The 25,647-nt window shown below is 42.5% G+C and overlaps 1 protein-coding gene across 1 annotated transcript in view; it reads left to right on the top strand.

The window, feature by feature from the left end:
- Positions 1 to 24,776, top strand: part of dph1 (diphthamide biosynthesis 1) — a 56,036-nt gene extending 31,260 nt beyond the window's left edge. Inside the window, exons 4-12 of the mRNA XM_056373482.1 lie at positions 1,719 to 1,840; positions 5,284 to 5,438; positions 6,968 to 7,089; positions 9,910 to 9,978; positions 10,666 to 10,822; positions 14,376 to 14,476; positions 20,602 to 20,680; positions 23,413 to 23,547; positions 23,949 to 24,776. Coding sequence (XP_056229457.1) covers positions 1,719 to 1,840; positions 5,284 to 5,438; positions 6,968 to 7,089; positions 9,910 to 9,978; positions 10,666 to 10,822; positions 14,376 to 14,476; positions 20,602 to 20,680; positions 23,413 to 23,547; positions 23,949 to 24,029 — 1,021 coding nt within the window. The 3' untranslated portion in view covers positions 24,030 to 24,776. The remainder of the gene's footprint in view (positions 1 to 1,718; positions 1,841 to 5,283; positions 5,439 to 6,967; positions 7,090 to 9,909; positions 9,979 to 10,665; positions 10,823 to 14,375; positions 14,477 to 20,601; positions 20,681 to 23,412; positions 23,548 to 23,948) is intronic.
- Positions 24,777 to 25,647: the final 871 nt, after the last annotated feature.

Below are 25,647 nucleotides of genomic sequence, written 5' to 3'. Positions count from 1 at the left end.
ATGGTGTTTCTGGCAGATAGATGGCTGATTAGATACAATAATCTTCTGTAGTGTAGTGTTTTGCATTGTAGATGGTTCCGCTTGGTCTGCAGTGGATTGGAGGGAATAGAATAGCCTCTCTCATGTTTTTGGTGGGCTGGCTGTGTATTTTTAGCTGAAAGGTTGATGCACGTTTATGCAACTCCAAACAAAGTCAGCGGACTGCAATGAAAGAAAAATGGGCTGCAGTGAATGAGAAAACTAGTGCACAAGAGCGCAATGATTATATCATTTTTAGCAACCTATAATTACCTTCCTCCATGTGCATGTGTATGCAGTACAAACAGACATGCACGGGCAAAATCAAAACCTTGAGAAGAGAGATCGTAATTGATTCAAATCTTTTATGGCAAATATTTATTTACAAGATGAGTTGCTGTCTCTGTTTTTCCTGGGCTCAGCTGGCCTGCACTGCCCTTCACTTGAGAGCAGCCATTAGAGGAGAAGGGACAGGGAAGTGGGGAGAGAGGGAGAGAGACAACATAGAAATCTAGGGGACGATGATGAGGAACCCAGAGAGAGTGCAAACCAGAGATTACATCAGAGAAAACAGGGAGGAAAGGCTAAATAGAAACTTTGTCTGAAGCCCCTTGCGAGCAGCAGAGTCCGGAATAAACAGAGAGAGTGGATGTGGGTTGAAAGATTGAGCAGCAGGAGACACATTACTAAGAATCTGTTGGTTGCTACAGATGTTGTTCTGTGTGCAGCCATGTCTGTTTATCACTTCCCTGTTCTCCGAGCCCTCCATCGCATCTCTACCCCCCCCCCCCGCCTAGCCTACATCTGTCAGAATACAGCCACAAATACCTGACAACTTCCACCATTTACAGCCACCCCCTCATCTACCCATCTTTCTTCCCCCACAATACCTCAAGCTTCTGTTCACTTGCACTCCCTCCATCTTACTCTCATTTTATTTAGTCTTTATGGGTTTACTTAGCATTTTATCTACCCATAAAGGGTGATAAAAGAAAGAGCTAATTTTTCTATAGTTCGATCAGCAATTTATTCCAACAGATCTGGGTCCACAGATGCCTGTATAATTTGGTAGCGTTGCTCTCAAAAAGGCCATGAATTTAGCCACAAAGTGGAACATGAGGTCCACATGGTCTGTGCTGTGCTCTGACAACCTACTTGTGGCATAAAGCATCTATTCTGAATAGTTTATTCTCATCCTGCAAATACTAACTGTTGCTTAGGCTTTTTCTCCTGTTTCCAGGCAGATGTGCTATAAATCCAGGCCAGAGACAGACTGGCCAAGGTCCTTTCCAACTCTAATCTGTTTATGTGTACCAATCGTAGACCCCCTCTCCTACATCTCCTTCTCCTGCGCGCGCCTCCGCTCTGTGGCCAGGCTGACTGGTGACCTATTAACCCTTGTCTGGCAGTGCTTTAACCAGACAGCCTCTGCTGCACTCGGGCCGTTGGCTGCCGGTCATGAAGAGCAAAAGAATAACAGTGTGTCACCCGGATACGCTGTGAGTCAGACATTGACTGACAAAGCGCTCAGATAGTATATCGTCTCCTCTGTCTGTAGCAACTGAATAGGGATTGATCTTATTCAGCTGTCTCATAATCACACCGTGCCCGGCATGCTATGTGTATCGATCGCTGTGGTAACAAACAGGAAGTGGATATGGTCTGTGACTGTACTGATTAGGGCCTCTGTGTGCATACAGGTTCACGGAGGCAGATACCATTGTGATGGGAGACGTGACATACGGGGCCTGCTGTGTGGACGACTTCACCGCCCGGGCACTGGGAGCTGATTTCATGGTGCACTATGGACACAGTTGTCTCAGTGAGTACCTTTACCTGCCTGTGAGCATGTTTGTCCGTCTCTCTGTCGTCACTCTGCACTCAGATTGTACCACATATAGGAACGTGATGCGAGCAAGCATCAAGGACTCCCACCTACAGAGAGTCGGCTGCATGAAAAAGAAGTCAGACCATAGAGAGACAGACGGACGGACGGATAGGAGCTATTGATCAACGGGAAACATAACTAGTTGGTGCAGCCTGCTCAACTCTAGTACGGAAGGCATATCAGACCTTTGGAGCCTGGACATCACATTTACCCAGCAGATCAATGGGGAACATGCATTAGAGCAGTCCTTTGAAAACCTCAAGTAGTTCTTGAGGACCTTCACCCTCGCCCCCGCTGTCTGTCTCTTGCAGAACATGGGAGGAAATGCTAAATCAATAGTTTTGATATATCCCTGTCAGAACAACCTCACCTCTCCCAAATACCAGGGATGACCAACAGAATTTTGATACACTGTAAAGCGCCCTCTGTGTTTTTTCTTTGTTTTTGTTTTTTTGTTTTTTTTTAGTTTGTCTTTGTGTGTGGTGTCTGCGCACAACTGTTGTTTGATTTTCATGGAGGAATTATGTGAATGCTTGCTTGTATGTTTGCGAAAGAGATAAGATGTTGATGCATTCCCATTTAAGCTCAGAAGAACCCAGTAAAGGCAAACATAAAGGCACCAAAGATCAGTTTTTCTTTTGCTGGTAGTGCAGTAAGATCAGACATTAATTGATGGAAGCATTCGTCAAAGAAATGGGGTGAACTACAGATTCCCAAAGAATATGCCGAGTGTAAGAGTGCCAGTGTGTATGTGTTCCTGACCTTCATCACTCAATCATGAGGACGTCATCTGCACTGTTTCCCAAGATGTCACACACCCTGGGAGATTAAAGACACTGTGTTCTGACTGACTCATAGAGAAACCGTCTCTCCTGCGCTCCTTTATTTCCCTTTCATTTCCTCTGCGGTATCTCCTTTTGAATATTGGTGTCGTCTCGTCTTTTGTCACCTCCATCTAGTGCAGGACAACACGGGCAACATCATGAAACCATGTTTTTGTATGTTTTAACGTTATAACAATATTTACTGCTATGAGATATGGGAATCGACCACACTGATGTTTCTGAAACTGAATGTCTGACTAGTCTGCACAAAAAAACACCAAGAAAGAACGTGTGTGGGCAAGAGAGAGAGGGAGCTAAATATTCTTTTATTATTAATAATATTTGTTATATTTTTACATTTGTCACTTATTTCTTTGTGGTTATTTAGCAAACTGGTAAAAGCACAGGAGGAAAAAAAAACTGGCAAGGCATAGCTGCCTTGCTCAGATAATACCAAGCCAGCTGCCATTGCTTTCAGTATTACTGGACCTTTTTCCACATCACAAGCAGATCATTACTATTTTGGTGGCATGACTCATTTCACAAGAGCTTTATAAAGCAAAACCTACCCGAGGCACAATTTTAGTTTGAGCTGGTGTAATTGACATTGACCGGCATGGCACTTGGGTTTAAATGATAGGCCAGTTAACAGTTACATCCACAGACATTACTTACTAGGTATTTTAGTATTTCAGTTATTACGCTATACACACAATTTCAAATTCACTGCTCAGATGATGATTTTTATCATTGTTTTTTTTTAAGGCTGTATGCTATGTTTTCATTGGCTCCTCTCTAAAATGACCCACATGTTTAAAAGAGCAGCTACAAAGAACAAAGCTCTGTCATTATTATTATTATTATTATTATTATTAAGGCTAAGACATTGAACAAGGTTAAGGAGGTAATGAGAAAAAATGTAACACTCTGCCTACTGTGGTATCTCTACAAGGCTCTGAACACCATTTATCTGATCATTTATTTCAATTCAAACAACAGGAAGGTGGAATAAACAGGGAAGACATTGTTGGTTAAAAGTAAGAACAATGAGTTGCTCATTTGTCATATACATATGTGGAAAGGCCACGTGGAAGTATTCTCCACATGCACAACATGGAATGGAACCTGGTTGGACGTATTGATTCGTAAACAAGCCAGAAAACACCATTACGTCCAACCTTTTCTTAATCCCACTTGCTGCAAATGTGCCTGTGTGTGTTTACATGGGCACTAACAAGCAGCTGTGCTGAGTGACCTTATTGCTATGACACAGATGAATAAAACCACTGATGGTGCAAGTGAGTCCTGTCCATCTCATTGACTGTGTCTCTAATTGCAGCATCTAAGTGCTCTCAGGCTACCATGCTAATGTGAGCACAGATCGATGTCACTTTTCTTTGCCCTTTGCGTTTTAGGAGTGCCTATAAACAAGCAACAGACAGCTGTTCGTCTCAGTCTGGATTTTTTACACAACTCCTCCACCCTGTTTTTAGCCTTATGATCTGTCTAACTCCTTGGGTTCTCACTCAACATGTGGCTCGTAACCAAAGCCTACCTTTTAATTTCCCTATCCATCCCCAACCATTCGCTCTCCGCTGAGATGTGAGCCCATTCATCACTTCTGTTACCAGTTAATTGACAACCCACCCCTCAACGCTCACACGCACACACACACACACACACACACACACACACACAGTATCCTATTACCTTTTCCACTTCTCTCTTCCATCCCCTATCTTGTGGAATTTATATAGTTCATTATTAAATCGCCTATCCCCATCCCCGAACTGAATTTCAGTGTTTTCCATCCTACTTTCATAGGAATTTCCTATTCCTATTCATTTCATTCCTCACTCCTGTTTCCATCCCATCAGCCCTTTGTAAAGATATGTATCTCACAGCTCTTCAGTCTCTCCCAGGCCACACTTGTGGTTTCTTCCCCATTGTCATGCTTTGCTCCCCTATCTCCCTCTCAGTGTTGCTTTAATCAAGGCCATCAAGTGAGCTACATTTGTTCCTAATACATTTGCACCATAATGGTTCATTTACTTAATCATAACAAAAAAAGAAGGTCCCCTTGCTCCTGATCTGCAAATTAAATGTAACACCACAGGAAGAATAATTACGCTGATCAATGCAAACGATAATTCTTCTTTCTTATCCGTGACCTTTCCCCCATCTTTTCTTGGACTCCCGCCTACTTTTTCAACATCTATCTCAGCATGTCTCTAGCTACCTCTCTCAGGCCCGCGTGCGTAGCAAATGGTCTGTGAAATTAATGGCATTAATAGTAATCACATGTGTCCCTCTCCTTCCCTAAATAATTGAGGTCTTTGCATCAGTTGCCACGTGTGCCGGAGACTCGCAGTGAATAAGTTTCAGTTATACGACACGGGTGCCTCCTGCGAGATATATACGTATGTACTGTGTTCCCGTGTAGCTGCATCGCTGAATGTTTGAGGCAACATCAATAGTGTATATACCGCAGGCTTACCTGACATAACGGAGTGAATAATTCATCTGTCTTTCTTTCTCTTTGTCTCCCCGCAGTCCCCATCGACTCCACAGCAGGTATTAAGATGCTGTATGTGTTTGTGGATATCCAGATGGACAATGCGCACTTCCTGGACACGGTCAAGTTCAACTTCCCCCCTGGACAATCTCTGGCACTCGTCAGCACTATTCAGTTTGTAGCAGCACTGCAGGTGATTGCGCACTGGGTCTGTCTGATTTCGTGTGTATGTGGGTCTGTTTCCGTGCAGAGAGAGCCGAGGTAGAGTGATTCACTATCTGTAGCTGAATAATTGTTGTCACTTGTGTGTATTTTCAGATTTTCCCAAGTATTTTTGAATGTACACAAACACTTGTTTATATTTGTACAGTATACTTTTTTTGGTCCCTGGCTTTTATGAACAAGCTCACACTCCACACTTAAGCTCAGTTCAAGAGTGAGGTTCTAGAAATCGGCAAGCATTTATTTTGGATTTGAAAGGTGGAATGAACTCGGAAGGCCTCTCGGTTCAGCGTCGTGCTCAGCTCTGCTCTTTACATAAGCAGTGGCAGCAGCTATAGCATTAAACTTGAACACCGTTTTTTTTTTTTTTTTTTCCCCAGCCTCTCTTCTATAATGCCTTTTGCAGCTTTCATTTGCTGTGCTGAACCAACACCACTCTGGGCCTTCACTAATGTAACTGCTGTTATTTTTAAACCACGCTCTGCCCATGTGGGTCATATTTTATGTTGGGGTGTTTGAGTGCATCAATGTGTGCATATGTGTCCGTGTTTGTAGTTGTGTATTGCATCCATCTCACTCATGTCTTACGGTGTGTAGGCTTGTCGAGGTCACACAGTATGGGTGGGAGAAGCTGGGAGTTCATCTGTATTCCCTGTGGACTGTCTTAAATAAGCCTTAAATCCTTCAATTTGTCCTTCCACCTCCGAGCACAACAGCTCATTTTATTTTTCTTTTTGCTGTAATTGTTTGTTCTCTCATCTTCTCTATTTGCTTAAATGAATGTAGCTGTGTGGAAAATATTATTTCCCTTCTTAATCTTGTGTTGATATTCTTCTTATTAACATCTTTTCATGATTTATTTTTAGTATGATATACAGGTGACTTCACTGGGAATTAAATCTTTGGGAGAATTAGTGACATGCATGACCCCTTCAGGATCACTTTAGGGCCACATTAGTATAATCTTTTCTGTTCTTTCTCAGTCCTTTCATCATTGCCCTCTCTTGATCCTTTATTTTTTGGTTACTACGTACTGTTTTAACCCTAACCCTAATCCTAACCCTAACCCCTAACCCTACGTACTGTTTTTCCATATACATATTCATTATCTTCTGTCTAATCTGCCCCCATTTTCTGTGTCTTCTGTTTCTATTCTTCATTACAAAAAAAAGTGGAGAGCAATTGAATGCAGAAAAGTGAGAAAATTAACTGAATAAGTGCACAAGTACAGGCACACAGTGTTATTAAAAACACAAAAAAGAATTGGATCGGCCATCTTCACCTTTTTTTCTGCTTAATACATAGTTTCTGTTTTGCTATCAGCTTCTAATGGTGTGTACAAGTTGAGAATAGCAGCTAATTCGGTTGTTACTTTAAGACTGTCTCTCACAGCTCTATTTTTTGGAGATCCATTCCAAAACAAGGAAGAGGTTAAAGTTGAGATGGGCAAAACCTGTAAATCTCTAACCATCTCTCATTCTCCCTTCCTCCATGCTGCAGGCTGTGAGTGCAGCCCTCAAGCCAGAATATGACATGCTAGTCCCACAGTGTCGACCTCTGTCACCAGGAGAAATTTTGGGCTGTACCTCCCCTCGTTTGGACCGCAATGTCAACGCCATAATGTAAGAAATCTCCCTCTTCCTCCTCCTGTCTTCCACCTCACAGTTTCAACCCGGGCCCTGTCCTTTCTTTTTTCCTTTCTGTTAGTTAGAAGAGATATCCACATATCCGAAGACATCCAGCCTTGACTCATCCCGTCACTGCTCGCCTCCCCTCCAGTTAGACACAATAATTATCCCTGCCATTGCCATTCCCCACCCATGTGACATGCGGATGGATCAGTATGACATCACACCAGTCACACCAGGCATACATACATGTGGCTAGCTGTGACAACCAGGCATGTCTGTGTGCTTCCGATCAGGCTTCTGTAATATCCAGCTGGATATAACAACCAGATGCTGATCCAGGATGGCAAGGCTAAAAATACCTTCACACTGTGCAAAGCAGTGAATTGTATGAAGCCAGTCAGACACGGCCACTTTGGGCTGTTTCAAAGCAACCACAGCACATCCACACGCTCGCCAATTTTCCCATGTTTTAAAGAAATGTTTTCACAAAGTGTTCCACCTACTGTGACACGTACATGGTGAGAAGTGATAAACTGCAGCATGTCACCGTTTGTCTCTAAATTAGTTTCATTGCCTGCTTTTTGTTTTTATTTTCCCCTTCATTTCCGATAAATGGAACAAAAAAAAAAGATGTGTAGTAGTTGTTCGCTGCACGTGTCCTAACAGACTAGCTCTTCAGTGTTTTGACATCAACATAAACGCTGCGCATGTGAGACTTGTCAAAGTGATGCTTATCTCACTGTGCTGCAGGGAAGAGAGTGCTCTGTCAAAGTAACAGGTCCGTGCAACAAACAACACCTCCGCAGCCACTTTGTGTCTGTACATCTCATGCAGCTCCACAGTAGAGAGAATCTTATGCTTTACGGTGCATGGCGAGTTGAAGTAATTCCCCAGGTATAATTATGTCTAGGTGCTTCAGCCTGGTACGTCTGATCCACACACATCTGGTGGTAGTCCATGTGATTAAAATCTCCCAGTGCATGACATTAAAACGGCTACACGAGGGCAAGCTTTGCTATGTGCATAAGCCAGTCCCTGTGGGAGACAAAAGTGGTGTGCGTGTGTGTCTTTGTACATGTGAAGGAAGTGGAAGGGTTAGGGTACGCTTCACCTACTAATCCAATGTGCGTTGTCTTTGATGTGTGAGTCGGGGTTTGTAGGGGTGTGATGGGAGACAGAATCGATTAGCCTGCCTGAGAGTTGGTACGCTTCTCCCCTCCCATTCCTCCCTCTCTCTCACACTCTCTCTCTCACTCTGTGTCTCCACACATGCACATTCAGTATACTTGTATTCGTGTACATTACCTCAGTGAATAACTGTTAAGGCATTGACACAATTGATTATCCAATATCTCTAACAAAATCAGCACAGAACAAGCTTTTATTTAACCAGTGCAGGGTTTTGTTCATCACCTTTAATAGTACAGTAAATTCATATTTAACATTGAGTTATATTACATTAATTAGGAATTAGTCAGTGCTCCAAAAATCTTACATGCACTGGTTATAATTGCATTTTGCCTAAGCTTTGAACTACTTGAGCATTATGGAGAATGAGTAGTGGTCCATTAGTCTTTGAGGCTTTAGAAAAGGCCTGGTCTGCCTCGTTTTTATAATGAAGAAAAGTATTTTTAAAAGCTGAAAAGTGCATTGAAAAGAATTATAAGAAATGATCAGTCGACCATTTCTATCTGCCTGTTCTCTTGCTCTCTCCTCATGATAGAACAGTATGAAGATGTAAATGTGAAGATAGGGTGTTACATAATGCAAAGACACGTAGCATTTACCATTAAAGCGACAGCACTTTTACAAAGAACAATAGAATATGGATGGAAGAACTGTGATCGTGGAGAGAGCTTGAGTCGAGCACAGCAGCCTCTTAAAGCTACAGAGAGCTGAGGACAGCCCTGGCTGAAGTGCAGCAGGCTTATTGTTGGGAACATAATTATATGAGGTCCTTGGATGTTGCTAAGCAAAGAGAAGCAGTGCAACAGAGGCTGTTCTCAGGTTCATTTTGTGTTGTCGCTCAGTGTTATTTGTGATACACACAAGTACAGTGAGACAGACATGTGCTTTGAAAGCACTGCTTTCACAAAGGCCCATTCACACACACATTTACAAATAAAATCTTGGCGAGATTTGTCTCCAGGTAGTGTATATGGCAAACCACCCACAGCCATCTCTAAGCTGCTCTAAACACTGACCAATTAGTGGGTTTAATTGCATGTCCTGTCTCAGTAGGCCTACTAAGGCTGTACAGTAATGAGTAGGGGTACGAACCTGAGCCCCCTCACACTAACAGCAGGATTCTTCTCAGCCTGACCCCGAGATTGGGGGGTTATGTCAGTGTTCTGCCTGAGCTTGTGTTTTCAGGCACCTACATGACTGTGTGTACTTATGGTTTTTGAACTCTGCCTCTGCTCGTGCTCTGGTGAATCCCCAGCACCAGACCCAGGGTTAATTGGAAGGGCTTGCATTCTCTGTAAACAGCATGCTCCAATCGTCGGGGTCATGTTCCTGGACAGCAGATATGGGCAAGCCCTCTACCCCAGCCTTAGGCCTTCTGCCTGGTAAAACTTTGGTATATTGTTAAAAGGCTGCAGAGAGTAAATAGATTAGATTAGAGAGAGAGAGAGAGAGAGAGAGAGAGAGAGAGAGCTGGTGGAAAGAATAGGAAAATAATAGGCCAGTATTTAATATGATTACATATTGAACATTGACTGTCTAGTGCAGGTTTCCGTGGCACAAATTGTGTTTCTTTGTTTCTTTTCTTTACTTCTAACACTGAATTGATTGATGTTTTTTCTCTAGTTATCTGGGAGATGGAAGATTTCACCTGGAGTCGATCATGATAGCAAACCCAGACGTCCCTGCCTACAGGTATTGTGCTCTTTCCACCATTTCTCTTCAAATATTTTCATGTGTCTGTAATTTATATACTGACAGCATTAAGAAAATTTTAGCATTACATTTCTAATTTTATTTACACATCTAAAACATGTTAATGGAATAAATTAATCTGATTGCAAAAGGTAAACAAAGGAGAAAAGTAAACAATTTTACAAATAAAGATTTTAAAAGATATGTGAATACCCGTTAAGATGATTTATAGATAGAGATGTTTTGTATCATGCCGACGGTCGTGATCACTGGCCATATTACAGTGTCATGATAACATTTTGTGAGTATGAAGTTCTGCTTTGATGAGGTCTTTAGTTTGCATGCAAAGTGAAATTGTGTTGTTATAGACATATGCACTGTCGCACAGATCACAGGTCCCTCTCATAAACAAGATTCTAATCTCAAGTGAACCCCTTGTACCGGAGAAAAGGAGATTAGATGCTCAGAAATACCTCCATTTTCTCAAGGATACACTGACTCCTGTCATACTTGATGGCTTTTCATGATTGGATTTTTTTCACCTTTTCTTGCATTTCTATCCTCAAGATAGATACCTGAACAATAGAGGCTAATGTGTATAATGAGGTTTGTGTCTGTTTATGTCTATGCAAACGTTCCATTCACATTTGTGTGTCTTTGCCTTTTTCTGTCTGTGTTTATTTGTAGATATGACCCCTACAGTAAGGTTTTCTCCAGGGAGTACTATGACCATAAGGCCATGCGTGCCTTAAGGCTCCAAGCTATCAACAACGCTCGTTCAGCCCAGAGGTGGGGCCTGATCTTGGGCACACTAGGCCGGCAGGGCAGCCCCAAAGTGCTGGAGGTGAGTGTCTGCACCCTCCTTTCAACATGTCTACATGTCCTGAGGCCACTTATGCAATGGTTTGTAATATTTTTCAGTGTGAGTTTCTCTGACAAGTGATGTGTTGACATGAAGTACTAATAGGACAAGCAGTCTTCACACTGGGAGCTTGTTATTTCATATTTAGGATGATGCAGCCACATAGCCATAGAAAGTTGTAACCTTGATCCCACAGTTGGCCTCAAGGTTGGCTGTATTGCAATGTTACTGCTAGGGATGTAAATTTTCAGCAATTCCTTGTTATCACTTTGGCGACATAAATGAGAAATAATCAACCATAGATAACAATTTAAAAGCTAAAAAGAATACAGCACAAAAATCCATGCTTTCCTTCAATGAAAGCTTTTTCAATTAATTGGCAATTTGAATCTTAAATCAAATTAATTACAGAAATTCAATCACTCACAATTGGTGGTAAGGTTGTTATTCAGCAACCTGACAAACAGATTTCAAAGGTTAAGTGTAATGAGACTGGGATTCTTGCTCCCTTTTAAAACGTATACGATTTTGAAATAGACAACACTAATCATTCAAGGCTGTGGTCAAGGCTCTTTGTATATAAGTCACACTTTTACCAACTGTATCAACATTTGATATAAGTCGAAAACACTCACTTAGATAGAAATGATGGCCAGGGAATTCATAAATACTATGTATGTGCACACACTCACATGCTGGTCCATTAGGAGCAGACTCATCAATGAGAAACTCTAAGTCTTTGTAAGTACGTCTGAGGGTATCAATCGATTGACCAAGATGCCCTCTCTGGTCACTCCTAATCCACAGCTGCTCTTCCAGCTGCTTTCCTCTCCCGCTCTATATTGCTCTCTTTTTTTCTTTCTCCTTTGTTTGATGTACCCATACTTGAGTTTTCTGTGCTGTTGATTATTTGGCCTTGTCATGTCATCATGTCTGAAATGAATACACATTACATCATGGTAGAATACATGGACCTCCACTTGAACCCTACATGTAAAAGGTTTAAAACCACATCACAGCTAGGTTTCTTCAGTCACTATACATCCTGATGCTCATATTGGTGCACGTCTCCTGTTTGTAAATACCCAGGCTTAAAAGACGAAGTTAGCATTGATATAAAGATGTCAGCCAGAGAGAGAAAAGTTTTACTTTAGGGTGGCAGGAGGTGATGGATTAAAAAAGGGGGATTTTAATAAAAAGACCCACCAGCTCTCCCATAGTGATCTGTCGAGATTAAGTGTAGTTTCAGATAACCTCTCAAGTAAGGGGACAGTACTTTCTGCGATAAGAGCACAGTTGTAGAAATGTCTCATGATAGTCCCAAGGACAGTGGATATCAGCAAATACTGGTACCTTTATCTCACCATAGAGACATTTGTGAGATGTCTTGGCTGCTTCCTGTATCCCTGAATAACACCCCTCCAAAACTTCAAAAGCTAAGGACCAGAGTTCCCTGAACTGGCTAAACATTTATAACTTATTGATAAATTATATGAGGCCTGGTGTCTGGGCTTGTACCCGAGCGGCCTGATCCAGCTCAGCCTTAGGAAGTAAAGTAGGGGCAGCTGTGGGCCCCCCACTACCTTCCAGGGTGGTGTAGGGGTCTAGTGCATTGTGAAATGCCAGGCAAAGCTGAGAGCAAAACCCTGGCTAGGAAAACTGGATGGTGGGATGTACAGTGCTACCTCTTTGAGGTACCAATCCAATATAGTTAGGCTCACCTCTACATATAGCCCCAACTATGACACCGAAGTCCTGGCTAGACCCTCCTTTTCCAGTGTTGCTTCAAGTGAAAGAAGCCAGAAGGGTGTCAGAACCCGCTTAGCACCACTGTTTTCCCCTATAGAAAAAGTTTGTCACAGATTACAACTGTGTCATGGAGGGCAAGGCTCTGACTGGCGTTTGTTCAGTCAGTTGTTGAACCTCAGTTTCAGAAAGTGTACTCCCTGTTGTTTGTCAAGCAATGGACCAGTTCTGTCACTTGCCAGGAAGGGTCATGGGAGTTGTTCTTTTGGACTTATGGTTTATGATTGTACCCCTCATGATGTTGTGTGGGTTACTTCAAGAATACAGTGAGAGGTGTGTTGTATACTCAGCAACAATCAAAGTGTGTTCTCAGTGGGGGGTGGGTTTTGCTTTGTTACCAATTGCATGATCTTTATGGACAGAATTTCCAGGTACACCCAAGAGGTAGAGAAACATCAATTTGTTGTTTGTGTCCTCAGGACTGAATCTTTGCTGATGGTGTAGTTCTGTTCGCTTCATCAGCCTCTGACCTCCAACACTCATTGTAGCAATTTACAGCTGAATGTGAAGTGATTGTGAGAGTCAGCTCTTCCAAGTCTGAGGGTGTTTTAGTCAGCAGGAAAAAACTGGATACCAGACTTTAGATTGGGAACGAATTGCTGTCAACAGTGAACAAGTTCAAGTATCACTTGGTCTTATTAGTTTATTCGTGTAAGATGTCCTGTGAGAATGACAGGGGGATTGGTTCAGTGACAGGAATAATGGCCATTGTGCTGGACATCCATGAAGAGGGAGTCTGAAGCAAAAGTGCATGATCTGAACTCTTGCCCTCTCCAGTTTTGAGCTCTGGGCAAAGACTGAAAGAATGCAATTTTGGCTATGAGCACCTAAACTGAGTTCCCTTCTGTGTGTCTGGGCTCATAGTTGGAGGGTTAGGAGACTGAACATCCGGAGGATGAGTAGAACTGCTGCTCCTTTGGGAACCTAATCCAGATGCTCCTCTGTGGAGGCTTTTGGCCAGAGCCAAATGGACAGAGGAAGCCCCAGAATATGTTGGAGGGATTACATATCCCAATTTGGCCTGAGAATGCCAGGAGGAGCTAGAGGACATGGCTGAGGAGACAGATTTGTATGTTACCTTCCTTACCTTGCTCTCACTACAATGTGGACTTGGAAAAGCAGCAAAAAATGGATGGATGAGGCTTCAGAAACTGACAGCTGGATAAAATAGTCTTTCTGTTAAGATTGACAATAGAGGAAAAATCTTGGGAGTACCTTAGATTGGACTGCTTAAAAGATTGTGTCTGTGTGGGTGGAAGTCATGGGCTATGCAACTTATGATTTGTTACAGTGGAGTTTCACAACAGAAGAGAGAATTGTGTTTGATGTGTGGATCGCAAACCATTTCCATTGGTCTTTTATGCCTCCATTCTAGTGATAGCCAGGGCCGGAGGCATTATGTTTTTTTGTGTTGTCATAATACGTACTTCTGTCCATCCCATTCTGGTGAACATGATATCCCATTTTTTGGCCATAGCTCAGAAATTCATACGCTAATTATGACGCAATGTAACACAAAAATCTAAGAGGATAAAAGGATGATGTGATGACATTTTATATCCAAATGGTCAAAGGTCATCTTCACTGTGACATAATGTTCTGCAAATACACTTCTGTCCATGTTGTAGCTCTGGAGGGAGAGATTGTGTCCATATTTCCTGCATGTTGGCTGGTTGGCTGACGCATACAACCGTGAGGTGGTAATTCTAGTACTTCTTTCTCTTCCTAGCACCTGGAGTCAAGGCTTCAGTCTCTGGGCAAGAACTTCACTCGAGTTCTCCTGTCTGAGATTTTCCCCAGCAAGCTGGATCTTATGCAGGATATAGATGCGTGAGTATTAAGATACACACTAAGACACACCCAATTGAGTCCATGTGCTATTCATTGTGTAAGAACTGCTTGGCCATGGTAGCTGAAGTAAAAACGATAGCCCATATACTCTTCGCCATGCAGAAGCCAACCCAGATGTTGTGAACTCAGTTTTCGCTACATAACGTGAATTCAGAAAACAAATCAAGCAGCTTGTTTAGGTCGTGTTTGTGGCTGGTTTGAAGCTGATCTAGTTGCTTGCAAAGACATTTTGGTCTATTAGCCATTACAATACCCCCGATGCACAGTGCATGAGGCATTGCGGGGCAAAGAAGCTTCCTTACGCAGCAAAAAGAAAACGAAGATTTTATTTTTGTTTCTGTAAAGATCCTCTTATACATGTATTTGATAGGTTTTCCATGTCCAAGTGCCAAAGCTTCCTGCAACATAAAAGTTTCATTGTTTTGCACATGTCACCAAAACATTTTCTCCTTTTGCTCACTGTTCTCTTCATTTCTTACCTCTTAACCCATTTATACCGGATGCTGCATAGCGCCCCTCCCGCCGGTTGCTGCGTAGCGTAGCATTGAGTCTCCTGCCGGTTGCTGCTTAGCGTAGCATTGAGTCTCCTGCAGGCTGCTGCGTAGCGCATATTTATACATATTTTACATATTTATATGCTGCATGCGTCATGAAAATGACGCAGCATCCGGTATAAATGGGTTAATCACCATTGTGTGTCTTTGTTTTATAGAACGGGTGATTTATCTTACAAAACACCGCCCCCCGCACAGCTATTACAATCAACAGCAAGTAGTCACCCAAAAGTTATAATCAACAACATTTGAAATGTATTCTGTAAGCATCATTGCACACATAATTGGGGAGTCAGCATAATTTGCCAGTGCACACTATAACAAGGAGCTGGCAAACAGTAGTCTAGAGTCTACAGCTTCATAAACAAAATTGGCATTCATGCCTCAGTCAGACTCCATAGTTTTGCCTTCGTAGCAAAAACAAATAGTCCGGCGTAATGAACTTGGGATGCTTGATACAGTTTCCTCATCTTTGACACACAGGGCATAGAAAGAAGAATTTTATACATGAATAATCTATTCAAGTGCTTACTTTTCACTCTGTACTTTTGCAATAAGGTCAGAGTATGATATAAACCAAAAAAAAAAAAAATTAGCCTTGCCCTTGGCTCCAGATGGCTTATTATTTATTTATTTTACCTTTAGGTTCCAAATTCTGTTTAATCATCTTACCAGAGTCTAAAAATATGTTGCCTTACCTGAAACCAAGGAAACTGTGAACTCATCACACATAATAAACACTTTCACTCATAAACAATTAAACTATTGGTGAAGTGGCAGGCTATTGATGCACACGTGGTTCTTGTCATTAATACATGTTCTTTATAAAGACAGTGGCCAGGGAAATGTGTTCTGCCATTTAACACTGTTTCCCAGCCCAGCCACACCCATTAATTTATTTGAAAAATAAACTCCTCGGGGCGACCTGGTAGCCAAATGGTTAGGGCACATACAACGTGGGCTCGTATGCCTGGAGCTGTGAGTCCGCGGTTCAAATCCCATCCAGCCTCCTGCTCTCTCCTTGAATATCCTGTCAGTCTCTGCTGGTCCTATCAAATAAGGACATAAAAAGGCCAAAAAAATAATAATAATAATAATGATAATAAAAATCAACTCCTGAGGTTTCTTCAATGAAATATCAAGTGCTCAGACTTCAAGGTGCAGTTCCAAGGTGCAGTTCCTCTGATTTGTCTGACTTCCAGCCGGAATGACCAAAGGTGAAGATGGATTAGGGGTTAGTGACACACTGATGTGCAACAGCTCCAATCACAGTCACGCGGGCACAGGCACTCACACAGTCACACACGCGCTCCTCACACTCCCTCAGATTGGCCTCTCGCTGCGGAGTAATGAGAGGTGTGATGTGTGAGGGAGGAGTGGGTGAGAGAGGGACAGAAGGTCTGAGAGTGAGTCGGAGAGGGAGGGAGGGGGAGAGAGAGAGAGATGCAGAGGTAGTTGAGGGGGCTGTGTTTGGAAAGAGAGCGATCACGGAAAATGTTTTTTTTTCTTTGTTTTTTGGCTCTCCTCCTCAGACTGATGTATGAGTGTAACTTGAAAATTATGTAAGTCAGGCACGATTCACCGAACCAAAACAAACCCTCATTACAGACAAAGAGCTTTTCAACAAGGTCTGTTTCAGCAGCATCTATGGTATTGATGTCAAGAAAACCAAAGTGTTTGAATACAAAATTAAGGCCTGTTGTATAAATATATATCAGATGGGAATACACTATATGCTTCTATAGGGAGTTGCCAGTTTATTAGGTACACCTAGCTAACTAATTTTCACGTAACAAATCCTATATAATGAGATTTTTCTAATATTTAGTCTTCCTGTATTTATACAAATGGGGTGTAAAAAAAAAAAAATTTGAAACATCTCTCAGTTTAACAGAACATAATTAAGTAACAACCTCCAAAATTACCATACATTTGAATTAACACCTCTCTAAAACAGAATTAGAAACAAAGCTGAACATAGGTAGACTCTATTGCAGGGCTGTTGTATTAGACAGCATTAGTTTTAGCTAGGTGTACCTAATAAATTGGCAACTGATTCTAATTGTTCTTTGTACTATTGAAGACTAAGGCTTGGTATCATTTGAGGATTTTCAGTACTAGTGCCAACACAAAACCTCCTCAAAGAATAAGACCTTCAATAACCGGAGCAGGCATTTGATGCCAGCTTTTAGTCACTGACAGTTTTGATACTTGATGCTCTGGTCAATACCAAAAAAGTATCAAAGTTCAAGTTCCTGCTTTATTTGAGACCATTACATTTATTCATCATAATGGTGTTTTGTCAGTGTAATGTGTTTGAAAAAAAAAATGTTTTAGTGTTCCTTAATGAGTCTAGGCTAGATGAAAGTGGAAATTGAAGGTTCATTTTGGAAGACATGACACACTGACAACATTGTTTACATCATTAATCACAGATGCTTATTCAGAGTGAAATTAGACAGCATTGAGTGGATGTCTCCTGCTAATATTTTGGTATTTTGTTATTTATCAGCCATTTTATTTTCTCTCTTTTTCTTCTGTTTTTCTCCCTCACTGCTCAGAAGAGTTTGTAAGAACACAGGTATCCTACATGAGGCTACAATAAACATTACAAACCACCAGGTGGTTGAAGCTGTGTTGGATCTGGCTGAAGGAGGAATAGAAGAGAGCGAGAGAGAGAGAGAGAGAGAGAGACAGAGAGATTGAGCAATAGACGATGGGGTGGTAAAGGACGCATTAGTGCTCAGCACTAGCGGACACGGCGCACTGTACAGAGCCCACCCCCAGGCTTTCTCTGTCATTAGACACACACATGCTCACTCATATAAAGAGAGAGGCGCCATTAGCATATGCTCTTAAGTGTGTAATTAGGCTGTCCCCAAGCAGGTTTTAAACTATTGTACAGATATCTCCACACCACACACACTTATCTCAACTAGACCGCAAATACCACCCAGTGCATCGCAGCCTTTTATCTTTCTGTTTGAATTTTAATTTTGACTCCATTGGAATTAAATTGTTTGTTTTAATTGAATTGAATTTGCAGTTAAAGGTGAAAACTTTCCATTTTCCTGCCGAGCTGAAAGGTTAATTGTTCTTGCTTTTGGTGGTTCAAGAATGTGAGTGTAATTGAAGCAAAGCCACGCAGGTGGTCATCCTAACAGTGTCAGGGTACAATGGGCCAACGCAGGTAATGTGGCGAAGCTTGGGCTCACATTGCATAGTAGCACTAAATGTCATGCGATCTTACCTTTTATATGTCGCAGCAGAGCACTCACTAGCCCTGCATCCTGCTTGTTTAATCCTTATATGTGTTGCGGGTTTGTATTTTCAGTAGAAGTAAGTACAGTAAGGAAACACATTCTTTAGAGAGGGACTGAGCAGACAAGATTTACATCAAAGTTTTGTTCATTTATTCTTTTTTATTCGGTTAATCTTTGCCTGGTAATGTTCTTTAGTTGTGAAACAAGGCTCAGCTGCCAGAGACAAACCCCCACCTTTTACCTGTGTCTGTACACCTCTCTCTTTCTTTCCTCCAGCTCTCACTTTGTTTCACTGCACCCCTTGCTGTGTGTTCTCTCTTCTGTGCTGGCTAGATTGAAGGCCAGATAAGAGCTGGAAATACAATTTGGGCTACATTCAGGGGGCAATACCTGGCATGGTACCATGTATTTTACTGAACTGCATCGTTCAGTCAGTCCCTGTGCTAATATTAGAAAAGTCCCCTCTGGCTCTGTGTGCCAATCAACTATCTGCTGCTCAGGAGGGATCCTCTCTGCCTTCCCTTTCATGCTTTCTGTCTTACTTTCCTCTCAGTGCTAGCCCCAAGGATTTCATTGAAAGAGTCTTGGCGTCCTTATTAATCACCCTCCCGCTTTAAGCCACTCCCAGCGTTCTTTTCACTTCATACAACAGCAGAGGCTCACATACATGTGCACACACATGCAAACTGTCAGACTTCTCCTCCTGTAATTAGTCCCTTCTCTATGTGTGTACGAGCTAAGGCGGTTTTGATACAGTGTTTGGCTACGAAACAGGCTCCAGTTATGAAAAGAAGCTGATGGACTTAAAGGTCATATTTCTCCATCTAAACTCAGCAAACTTAGGTCTGAGGAGATTGGTTCTTTGTACAAATATCTCTGACTCAGCTGGCTCTCAAATTAGTAGGATGAATAAGAATTCACCCTTTTTTTTTTTTTTCTAAAGTGTTATTTGAAAATGAGAAAATGCCATGCGTTTGCCCAGAGGGGGTGGAATATTTCTGTGACAGAAAGAGGAGTAGAGCGAAAGTCAACGGTGCAATCAATTCTGCAGTTGAGAAACTGTGTGAAAGTTGGCAATTGAAGAATAGACAGATGGGGGGATGTGACGCAGTAGACATGAAAGTATCCAAGCGATTATTGCAAAAGATGTTTTTTTTTTTTTTTTGTCTTTCATGTGTTTTCCATCTATGCCTCTGTACTCGCCTGTACTCCTTTGCTTTAATCGCAAGCAGGTATATTCTTATTGACATTTACCTACATCTAGCATTATCTCCGGGGCTTTTATATGCACTGCAGCTAAGTTCATATCTGTCAATATTCCTGATGGAGCTCCATCATTGGGATTAGGGACAAGGGAGGGTCTGCTCCCTCCATGGAGATGGAGCTGTGGATAGCATTGATCTGTGAAAGCTAACCCCTGTAGCCCCGGCCCATTCTCTCGTCTCCATTTTCCCATTGTTCATTTTTCCCTCCAGCTGTTTACATCCACGCCCTCCTCATCCCGCTCTCATGCATTTTCCAGAGTAAACACTTCTCTCCCTGCCAATCTTCCTCCTCTCTTCTGCCTCTGTTCTCTCCTCTCTTCTTGCCTGTGCGTCTTTACCCCCCCCAACCACCACCACCCCCCCATTCCCTCTGTTTTCATCTTCATTGCTCTCTTTCTCCCTATCACTGTGTATCTGTGTCCTCTCTTTTTTTCTCACCCCCTCCCCATCTCTTTTATACACACACACCCCCCTATTACCCCCCGCTCCCACCAACCCCACCACCCCACCACCCTGTCTGCCAGCTATGTAGGCTACCTCCGTGGAGACCGGGCTGGTGCGGCTTTTTTATTCACACTCACCTATCCTCTCCCTATTTTCTTTTTGCTGCATTTCTTCTCTTTTCACCTCTGTTCACTTCTTTCCCTGTTTTTTCTGTTTATGCCTCCTGCAACCAAGTCCCCCCCCACCACCACCACCACTACCACAAAACCTTCCTCCGTCTCTCTTTTCAGACTCCCTCTTTCACTGGCTAGCTATGCATTCAGACAGTGTAGTGTGGCTGTCTTTAGAGCTGTTGCAAATCAGGACAGATCTCTCCAACAGATGCTGGAGATCAGGTGGAGGGAGGCTCCCTCCCTGCACAACCCATTGCATCACATATCCACATGCAGCATGGAGTCGCAGATGTGCCCTGCCTGTCTAATAGGATCTTGGGCTCTTACCCTCTCTGACTGCTTCTGTTTTACGCACACATTTGTACTCAGTCATGGATGTACATTTGTACTTTGTCTCTCCTACAGGTGGGTCCAGATTGCTTGTCCACGCCTGTCTATCGATTGGGGCAATGCCTTCTCCAAACCCCTGCTGTCTCCATATGAGGTAAACATGCAACTTATAGTCTGTTAGTGAGATCACAGCTGTCACTCACCTATCAGAGGGGGCTCATGAATTATACACACACACACACACACACACACACACACACACACACACACACACACACACAGAGAAACCTTTTTGCCAGTACACAGACCCCTTGGCAGATGTCCTGCTGAAGCCTTCAAAGTACAGAAGATAGGGGAGCTACTACAATGTTACAGTATGGGAACGTGTTTGAAAGGGTGGTGAATTTGTATAGGACTCATTAAGGCCTGCTTGTGCTGGAGATGGAATAGCACACCTCTTCCTCCTCCTCCTCCTCCTCCTCCTCCTCCTCCTTTCTCTCCCTCTCTCCCCAGCTATAGAGCACACCAGCACACATACACATAAAACCAGCATCAGCAGCAGACTAGCCCCCCCTACTGGCTAAAGGAATACACAGTCCCTCCCCCTCCTGCAGCTGTCTTGTTTTTCTAAAGGGAGAGAGATAGATCGGACAGCAACCCATAAAGATCCATTTCAAAGCAAGTGTTTGTTTGTGTGCCGCTGCAGCTGGTGTAGCAAGCCTGCAAAAAATAAAAAGAAAAGAAAAAAAAAAAGGCTTGCTTTGTGATGGGTTTGGCAGTTATGTGCTATTATGTGACTTGGCTGCTTAGCATTTGATGTCAACTATTAATTCATTCAGTGATTTTCCTCAAAGATATGCCACTGATTTGGATCCTTGTGAAATGGATGCGAGGGGAATTGCTGTCTTGAATATTGGGTTTTGATTTGAAATGGTTGCTGTTTTTCTCCACTGCTTGTGCTGCACTTATGTTTCAGGATGAGGCCGTTAAGAATAATGATAGCATTCACCTCAGAAGAGAAAGTGATGATTGTTTTGTATTGCTTTTGACTGATGTCTATAACGGTGCATTTGTAGTCTGAAATTCGCCCTGCTGTAATGAGGAAAGCAGCAATCTGTTTTCTTAAGCCGTTTGTGTTACAGCTCACGTTGCTCTTCCCGGCAGCTATTTGGGTACAATGTCTGTACATTTAAATAATTTGCAGCTGCACTTGTGTCTAAACATGTGTGCTTGTGTGCGGTTGCGATAAGTCTTAATTCACCACCATCTCGTACCTATGAGTGTTATAGGTCTCAGTGCGCTGTGCTTTTTCCACTGTGGCATTTAGAATGAAGATGAAGAGGAGCAAGATGGGAGGATGGGGTAAGCAAGGAGAAGAGGGGAGGTGGGGGGTGGGGGTGGGGGGGCAGCAGCAGCATTTATTTTCAGTGCGTCTCATGTTATATTTATAGTCAATAAGACACACTTGGCTCTCCTGTCAGAGCAGGGATTAGCAAGAGAAGCTAGCTTCCACAGAGAGAGGCAGTTGGTGTGAGAGGGGAGAGGAGGAGAGCAGTGGGTAAAAGCTGGGGAAATGAGAGACGGGTGGAATAAGGGCAGACGAGAGAAGGAAATGAAGAGGACTCTAGCAGAAAGATGTCTGGGGAAAGGAAAGGCAAAAAATAAGACAATAAAAGATTTATTCCAGTATACAGTTTGTTTGTTTAGGAGTAAATACTATGGGATTTGGTTGACCCATATATTGAATTTTTAATTGATAGAGCTGAAGGAAGCATGTTAGGGTATTATTTTTGTCAATCCTGAAAGACACATACACAGAGATCAGATATCTGCTACATTTTGCCTTTTATATAAGACTTTATACATAGTGTGTGACAAAACCTTGGAAAACTTTTTTAAAAAATTAAAAAAGAAGCTTCATTTCCAGTTCCTCTATGGAGCAAGAAAATTCATATCTGTGTTTCTACTGCTGTTGCTTTTATCCTTTCATGCTGCTTGTTCATATGAAGGTATGAAACCACATTTAAAGGGAGTGTTGTATTCCTGTGTCTGTTTAAAGATGCAGCCACCGTGTAAGAGAACACTATCCTGTCAACGTTGGTACACACCATACTAACAAAATAAACTACGGTAGCTGCACACAAGCTGTGTAACAGTGATGAATTATGTCCCACTAGAACAGCAATTTCATCACTTTGAAGCTGCGTTTTTTTTTTTTTTTTTTTATGTTTCCTTTGAACTAAATTCTCTAATGGGTCAAATGGCTGTTTTTTTTATGATATTAATATGACTTGTTTTCCTCATCATCATGTTTCCATACATTATCTAAATAATCCCAAACATTATATGAAGCTGAAGGGAGGGGTCCTGGCATCTAGATAGTTTGAAAGATGGATGATTCGTTGGATAAATGAATAAATGATCACATGATTTGTTCATTCATGCAACATCCATGTTTATTTATCTGCTCAGTCATTCAGCTGCTCTCCTTTCTTTCATTCACAATCGGTATTCACAGGCGCCTCTCTTCCATATGGAGCAGTCTGCACTTATGTCACAGCACTGTCATGCCAGTACTGTTGCTCTCCTCTAGCAGCTGTTGAGTCGTGCAGTGCAGCTGCATAGGGATAACATGACAACTCTGCCTGTTATCCAAGCTTAATATTATGACACCTGTCTTGTCTGTACAGTCAGTCTGTTGTGTCTTCTCATCACTCTGCGGTTTTCTTGCAGCTGGTTTGCCCAAAAACTGCAAATCCAAGACTGGATAACAGGAGGGGTTGTGTACTGTAGCATCTCCTAGGGTGCTGGAATTGCAATTTTAGCTTGTCATCTTTCTTGTTCTTTTTCATTTTTTACATGATTTGTCATCCGTCTGTCTCTCAGGCAGCTGTGGCTTTACAGGAAGTAGGCTGGAAGGAAGTCTACCCCATGGACTTCTACTCCAATCAGAGCCTGGGGCCGTGGGCGCCCAACCACCCTGACAACCAACCTGTGCGGCCCACTCGCAGACAAGCCCAGGTGAGCAGGGGTGGGAGATAAAAGAATGAATGACAGGGGAGGGAGAGGAGAGGAAGAGGGGGGGGGGGGGGGGGGGGGGCTGGTAAAGAGTGTTCAGCATGTGTTCGATGGCTTTTATCAGTACATCACCACACTGACACCCAGTGGCACAATGACAGTAGGACATGTATCTGGACATCTGTCTGAAAGGCGTGGTTATGACCTTGACCTTGATGTGTGCATCATAAAATGTCTCATTTATTTAAAAAAATTTAAAAAAGACTGTTGTTAGATATTCAGTTAATTGCTGCTTTGTGAATACACCCAACAATAACCATATTGCTCCATATTACCACTAATCTGTCTGAGGTAGGTACTGTCACTATTCCAAGTGTTAATGCTATCCCACTGCCTGCCTGCAGAAGCCAGGCTCAGAGCCAGCTCTTCCTACCAAGCAGTGTGGGCAGACCCAGTGCACCCCCTGTGGCTGTCAAGGGAAGTGACACATCGTGACCAGCGCCGTCTTTGACTCGTCTCGTGCCTGTGGGTGCCTTTGTCTCCGTTAATGGCTGGAGGGAGGTCAGACCAGAGGGGGAGAGAGGGTATTTGTCCACACAGTCTATCAGCAAGCAGAGCTAAACCAGAGGAGCCCTCGGCCGCTCCTCAAATGGATTACTAGCCATAAATAATCTCTCATTTTACAGCACAGCAGATCAAACCAAATTCATTGCTCTTATTCACATTTTTTGGCATGTATTCTGAGCTCAAAATACACGCAACAGAGAGAATAGCTTTTGTGTTTGAGCTCACACATGTTCATGTGAATCAAATTTCCACGAAGGCGCTGTTCTCTGCTGTGCTAAGAAAGGAATTGTTCCTGCATAGGGAGGAAATGTGTGGGCCTTTCTTTTATTCAGACACGGCTTTCGTGATTGTTAGAGAGACACAGCGTGCAAGATGACCTTGAACAAGTTGTATGGAATTAAAGTGTCTGTTAATGTGGGTGGCTTTAGTCAAATGCAATCCACTTGTCCTTGGATAAAGCACTGTATGTTGTTGGACACTTGAAATAAGTTTCCCTTCATGCTGTATTTCAAAGAGAGTGATAGACATATTGTATGAAGCACTTTATTTGATGTACTCTACTGAATTGTGGGTAGTAAAAATGTGATAGATTATGACATGACCTTGTTTCTCTTTCTTGCTTTTCTAGTCAAATTCTGAATCAATAAATCAGAAATGGAATCCTGCTTCTCGTGTGAGTGTTTTTTGATAAAGGCGGTGCCATGCTGAAGCCATGAGCCTGTTCTTAAAGGCTGAGGAGTGTGAGTTCCTAGATGCGTGCGGTGCTAGTCACGACTGCTCTCCTTCCTCATTATTTATTGATGGTGGAGTCTGTCAATAAATAAATAAATAAATAAAACACACTATTGCTGTTTGGCTACCACTGAAGAAAACCAACAGCAACACACCACCGCCTCAGCTGATCCCGAGAACTTGCCAACCTTCCCGAGTTGCAGCACGTTGTCTCAGGTGGGTGTGATCTTCTGTGAGTTTTGTTGTTTGCCTACAAACTACTAGGCTTCTCCAGGCAGATCCTCTCTCTACTCTCCACCGTCGTATCTCCTTGGCAACAGAGGCCAATGTGATACAGCCCGTCCCGCAAGACGTCCGTCTCATGGTGTTTCTCGCGTGTCCAACTTGTGGCTCTGATTTTGAAGAGCTCAGTGTTTGCTACAGTACAGTGTGTGATGCACAGCGGTGGAGAATACATCACTGGGCAGCAAAGCTCTCTATCTCCCAGCTGATGTTTGATTTATTTTTTGCTGCACTAGTTTAGGTGGAAAGCGGGGAGAAGTTTAATAAATCCCCTTTTCTCTCCATCTAGAGAGTGCAGGTTTTTTAATCTCACAGCATAAAGATTTGTTTTAAATATTAACTACTGATTTAAACATCAGTACAAAACAGAATGTTTTCTTCTTCTTCTTTTTTTTTTTTTTTTTTTTTAAATGTCCTCACTGGTAAGACATACTGTATCTGTGATAGGGTCAGAATTGAAGCCATTTTAGACACTACAGAGGGAACTAATGGGTATTTAAATATCCTAATTAAAGTTAAATA

This window comes from Seriola aureovittata, chromosome 4, assembly GCF_021018895.1.
Source record: "Seriola aureovittata isolate HTS-2021-v1 ecotype China chromosome 4, ASM2101889v1, whole genome shotgun sequence".
Lineage (NCBI taxonomy): Eukaryota > Metazoa > Chordata > Actinopteri > Carangiformes > Carangidae > Seriola > Seriola aureovittata.
This window is presented reverse-complemented; position numbering and strand designations above follow the sequence as displayed.